The sequence below is a fragment of the Drosophila eugracilis genome, unplaced genomic scaffold (genome assembly GCF_018153835.1).
Source record: "Drosophila eugracilis isolate 14026-0451.02 unplaced genomic scaffold, ASM1815383v1 contig_1104, whole genome shotgun sequence".
Taxonomy (NCBI): Eukaryota; Metazoa; Arthropoda; class Insecta; order Diptera; family Drosophilidae; genus Drosophila; species Drosophila eugracilis.
In genome coordinates, this window is record NW_024571881.1 from 711176 (window position 1) to 717175 (window position 6000).

The 6000-nt window shown below is 37.8% G+C and overlaps 2 protein-coding genes across 2 annotated transcripts; one reads left to right on the forward strand and one right to left on the reverse strand.

Moving 5' to 3' along the window:
- The first annotated feature begins 1928 nt into the window (after positions 1–1928).
- On the forward strand, positions 1929–2901 carry LOC108109908 (ribonuclease P protein subunit p29). Its single transcript, XM_017218716.2, has one exon. The coding sequence runs from the start codon at positions 2055–2057 to the stop codon at positions 2673–2675; it is 621 nt and encodes a 206-aa protein (XP_017074205.1). The 5' UTR covers positions 1929–2054; the 3' UTR covers positions 2676–2901.
- LOC108109907 (UBX domain-containing protein 1) lies at positions 2866–4260 on the reverse strand. The gene is given in 6 exon segments (XM_017218715.2): positions 2866–3361; positions 3414–3832; positions 3834–3905; positions 3907–4024; positions 4096–4115; positions 4117–4260. Coding segments are annotated over 6 exon segments (1002 nt in total). The 5' UTR covers positions 4147–4260; the 3' UTR covers positions 2866–3018.
- Positions 4261–6000: the final 1740 nt, after the last annotated feature.

Consider the following 6000-nt stretch of genomic DNA (forward strand, 5'->3'; position numbering starts at 1 on the left):
ATTACTTTTGTTTGCTTTTCAAATTTTTGGTGGCAAATGAAGCTGGACACGAAAAAAAAAAAAAACCGAAATGCGAGAATGGAAGAGAGAGCGCGAGAGAGAGGACATGAAAAGTGCCGTTAGCTGTCGCGACCGGGGCGCGTCCGTATATTACAGTTGTAACTGTGTGCGTGTGTGCTGTAACTGTGTGTGCGCATGTGAGTGCGATTCTGAGTGATTTTTCGACTGCGCTGCCTGCGCAAAAAGCCGCTCAAAAACACAAAAACCCACGAAAAAAATCACTAAAAACTAGACTTTTCATGCAATTTACCAATTTTTAAGGCCAAACAATGATGAGAGCTTGAAATGAACAAACAATAAAACAAACAAACAAAAAGCGCTCAAATGAAAAGCGAAAAAAAACGGGACAAAAGAAATTGGCCCGGGGATAAGAAATATATTTCCCAGGGTTTAGCTTAGCTTTTCCGGACTAATTAAGCGTGGTATTTCTCTTTAGATTTACCTTTAAAAATGCACAAATTATTGAGTGGCAGTTTTTCGTTTTTTATTTTTTTTTACAATTTTTTGTTTAGCTCTTCCGCCTTTGTGTGAGTGAGACAGACGAAAAACGCGCCGGGGGTAATATTCGTGCGTGTGTGTGAGAAAGATAGAGAGTGACAGAGAGGGGTACAATTTAGTAATTTTGTTTAATAATTATTGTAAAAAAACGCGACACGAATTTGTTGTTTTTGTTTGCTGTGTTACTACTACTAATGACGCGACGGCTGCTCACACACACACACAGACACAAAATCTCACGCACGTTTATACTATGTATATGTATATGCAAGCAGAGGCAGACAAACAAACAAAATTTTGCCTGGGTCACGTTTCTTGGCTCTCTTGCAGCTTTTTATTGCCTTTTATTGCATTATCTTTGTTATCACACGGTCGCGGGGCGTGGCTAAAGGGGTCGAGCGGTTGGCGTTCAATTTACCTCGCAGCTTCCCTTTTTTTCGACTTTATTTAACTTGGTTTTTCGATCACACGCGGCGGCACTTTTTTTTTCTTGTAAGCGATTATTCCGATTTCATGCGCTTGGTGTTCCGCTGCGGTCGAAAGTTGTTTTTGTACTGAGGGAGGAGGTGTGGGCGACCATATGTTCGATATGTTCGTGGAAGAAGTTGTGAATATGGCGTTTTTTAGTTTCTCACTGCTGTTCACACTGGATGCCTTGCGCTCTCACTCAGTTCGCTCTTGTTTCTTTTCTCTTTGCGCTGCTGATATACTCTTAGCAGAGTTCGAGTTAACAGTAACCGTTGATACCTTTAGATTTTTGATTGCTATTTTTTAAACCAAAATTAAGGTCCTAGTAATTTTGTTTTATAACTTTATCTTACTTATTTTCTTTCTTTCACTTAGATTATTCATTTTAAATCATAAATTATAAAAATAAATTTAATACAAACACATAAGCGCTATTTAAAAGATATAAATAATTGTGTTCTTATTAAACTTAATTAATAAATTCATTTCTTTAACTAAGTTCGCTAAACAGTAGTAATAAATCTGACACTGATTATCTGGTAGAACAAGATCAAACACCTGTCGTATGTGCAATTTCTTAATCTTCTGACAGGATTCTGTTAAGTGGCGATAACACGCCATCTATAACTTTCTGAAATTTATAAAAGAGCATCAAAGAGAAAAAGAGAAACGAAATATAGCGACTAGAGTGAACATATCTTAATACCCTAACAATATACTGATAAGCTATAAAAATACTGAAAATTAAATTGCAAGAAATATATTTATATGCTTCCTTTTCTTCGCATTTTGAGCAGGCTATTGTCAATTCAGGATATACATTTATTTTGTTGGTTGTCTTTCAGGAGAACTTCATGAATCAACATTGTTGACTATAATTAAAATACTATTTTCAAATTTCTAATAGATATCGATTGACCGATATGTGTTGGCAGCAGGCACGATGTCGATTGGCTTTAATACAAAACAAAAACATAAGATTATAATTTGACTTGAATATTTATGTTGACTTCGATATTGAAAATTAAATGGAGCACGTGACGAGTGACTTAAGGGAGTTTATCACAGATCAAGTGATTCCCCATCACCGCTGCAATGTGAACATCAATCCAGACCACATTACCATGCTGGAGGGCACTAAGATCAAGAAGCAGCACTCCCGAAAGCGTCGTGCTCACAAATCTAGAACACTCAGTCGCAAGGAATATGCAGAGCTTGGATTAAATACACTTCCAACCAAACAAATGAAATACGAGGAGGCTCTGCCACTTCATAATCTCTGGAAAGGATATGTTCGCGAACATCTGGAATTAAAGGAAGGTTCCGAAGTGCCCGAAGTCCATGATCGTCATTACGATGAATTTAGCCGGCAGTTGGTTAAACTAGATTTACATGGTGCTAAGTTGAAAGTTATTGAATCTAAGTGCCGCACCCTAGAGAATTTAGAAGGAATCTGCGTCATGGACACTAAGAATGTGCTGAAAATTCTGAGCAAAGATAATCGATTGAGGACAATACCCAAGAGCCAATGTGTCTTTGGTATGAAGGTGGGCAATATGGAGTTTACCATTTTCGGCCAACACCTAAATATTCGACCTGCGGAGCGAAGCGTTAAGAAAATCAAGAGCTGTGTGCAGCCCTTTATGTAGGTGCTGATTTGCTCTAGAGTTAGTTTTATAATAAAAAAAAAAAACTGAAAATCTTTTGGAAAGAAAATTTGTGGTTTAAAGTAATAATATAGATTTCTGGGTTCTAAATGATACAGATGAGATGTATTGTGATTTCTTGTAAAATATCCTTTTCAAAATATTCGCATTTCGGCTTAAATTGTCCGTAAGATTAGTTTTTCTTGTTTAATACATATATAAAACCGTACATTTAATGTTTTTGGGGAATATCGCGCCGCGTTTCGTTTGTTTTTAGTTTCTAGACATTTCGTTTAGTTCTGGGAGATTCCCAGCTTTTTTCCATTGCCCAGTTGGAAGGACATATTTATGCGGCCGTCTTGGTCATGGTGATGACGGCGGATGGAACCAGTCCGAGCACCTCCAGGGGCTTCTCGTAATCGTCCTCGGCGAACAATTTGCGCGGAAAGGTGGTCATCAGGGAGAAGGGCGAATCGATGCCGGTTTTCATCTGGATAAACACACGTACGGCTGATAGCTGTTCCTTTACGTTGAAGGTCTCCTGAAGAGTGGAGCCGTCCTGCAGGCGCACCTGGATGCGTGTTTCTGTGTAGTCTCGCGGCGGAGACTTCACACCTGCCGGTGGCGACGACACTGTGGTGGAACTCACAGAGGGAGCTGGTTCTGGATTTCCCAGTTCTTTTTGTTCTCTGAGGGTAAAGGTGAGGAAATATACTGATAAAGCTTTTGGATGATTCTTACCTAGCCTTGCGTGCTGCTTTGTCTGCCTCGATTTGAGCCCTTACTCGATCCCGGGCTGCCTTCTCCTCATCTTTTTCGCGCTTACGCTGCTCCACGATCTTCTTCATCTCAAGTTCCTCCATGCGCCGCTTGGCCTCGGTCATGTCCTTTCCAGATTTGATACGATTCTTTTCCCGCTGCAGAGCTTCAGTTTTTTCACGTTCCTCGCGTTCGATGCGCTTCTGCTTGAGCTTCTCCTCGATGAGTGCCAACTGTGCCTTTTTCTCCTCCTCGGTTAAGGCTTTTTTTTCCTCCGTTGACTCGGAGAAGTTGCTGTGTCCGGTTTTGGCTGCATGGTACTCCACTTCGGTGTGATCCTTTAAAATCTTTCCGCAATCGTCGCATTTTAGGGACTTGGCAACAGGGGAATCCGCAGAGGTTTTCACCGGCACCGCTTGTGCTACTAGAAGCTGCCCCAGCGGAAGAGTTATCTGAAGTCGTGGCTGAGACCCCCGGAACCCGGGGGGATCCCCGGCATTTGACTTGATGGTATCGGATCGTCCACGTGGGCCAGTAACCATTCCATAGCTGGTTCTACACCCTTATTACTGGTCACCTGCAGAGCATATTCCCTGCGGAAAATTCCAACAAAAACAAAACTCAATTTTTGCCGGTGGAAAATCGTCTATGCCTTGACACTTACACACGCTCCCGGGGAAATCCCCATATCCATAAGGGTCTGTACTTCACTCATGACGTTTTTAAAATGATTTTCAAAATTTTTGGTATAGTTTTCGTGTTTATTCGTGTTGTATTTTATAAAAAGAAATTTTACAATGACACCACACAAAAACAAATGTAGGCGATAGTGAAATATCGATTACTATATGATATCTATCGGTACATGAAATAGTTTTAACAGCTACAATTAATGAAGACATAAAATCGGCTAGTTACACTACGGCTTAAACATTAAGCAATAATGATACCTTTAAAGCCAGTTTTATTAGCAATTAAAAAATGTTTGTTAATATTATCGGTAAAACTACCAATCGAATTAGCTCGAAAATAGCTAGAGCACCTGGTCTGTTAGATTTTCCGACTATCGATAGTTCTTGCAACAGCTCCGATTTGGCGTCTAGTCAACAAATTGCAAGAATTTCGTCCCCTAATTAAGAAGAGTTTTTTTTATAATCCAAACAAAACCATGTCGCCAAAAGCAAAAAAATAGTGGTCAAGATCCCACGGCACCCGTATTTCAGCGTGCAAAGTGAGCGTAGCGTGGGCGCGGTAAGAGGTACCAGGTGCGAAAATGTCGCGTGAATTTGGAGCGTATAAAGTCTGCAACCACTCCGATTCAACGTCCATTTCCATTAAAACCAAAACCAAAAAGATGTATTGTACGTGTGGCCCGTCTTCCGGACGTAGAGCGCAGTGAGATCTCCGTAACTCCGGCCAGTTCCATCATAAATTCTGACATTGACGAGGGTAAGAGAAAGTGTCCTGCGAAGTTGCCAGATAAACTCCTTAAAAACCACGTTAAACCATCTTAGTAATATGATGATTTCCTTGCAGGTAACTCCAGTAGGAACTAAGCGGGTCCCCTTACTATCACTTATATCTTGTTATAAGATATCTCGATTGACTAATAGTTTACTATAAGACAATCGCCATTCGAAAAAAATTCTCCGTTTAAGGAAGAAAGTCATTCATTTTTTATAATGTATAATGTATTAAATAAAAAAATATTACCTGTATGGCGATTCCCTGGATATATATGATTGAGTCTACAACTTTATTTTGAGGGAACTATCGCCATAAAATATATTTGTGTACTGAACGCTGATAATCCTTTACAACAACAAACTATCAAAGCATTATTGTATTTTTTCAATTTTTATAAAAAAAAATAATATTTAAAAGGGTACTTCCATTTTACGTTATTCAAAAAAGCTAATACTTTTTTTACTACTTTTATTAGTGGTTTAAAAAACTAGTATGGTTCATATGAAAAAAAAGTCAACCAAATCAATCAATGAAAAGTTGTTATAATATTATATAGGCTTTTATAATTTATAAATTGCCTTATTATGACTTTATTCTATTTGGCAATTATGTCTTTATTTCCTGATGAGATACTAAAGAGACTTCAAATACTTTGCCTAATATTTATTTACATTTCCTAATGACACTTACCGAAAAAATAAAAACCATTTCTTCATTAGTAATATTTTAGGAACTTTTTTCTATTTTAGATTATTTTTAAAAATTTCAGTAAAATTAAAACATAAAATATTTTAAAATTTGTATTTAAAATACAGCGGGCTTGTGATTATAATCCCTAGTAAGATATCGAATACTTGTTTTAACCATTTTAAAAAAATTAAGATAATGAGCAAATAGATATTTTAAAAATGAAAGAGAAATCAAACTTTTAAATATAAAAAGAATATGCTTTGGATAATTAAAAAAATATTTTATGATTACTTATCGATATTGGATATGTCGATACCAGGGAGTCAACTAATCGGCAGAAAAATATTTCTGGAATAACAAAAGCAGCAAGAATTACCCGTATCCGAATCAAGTCGATAATTCGATCCAAAAC

Bases quoted from the DNA above. Each gene is read 5' to 3' on its own strand.
- LOC108109908 (XM_017218716.2), top strand. From the start codon at position 2,055: ATGGAGCACGTGACGAGTGACTTAAGGGAGTTTATCACAGATCAAGTG.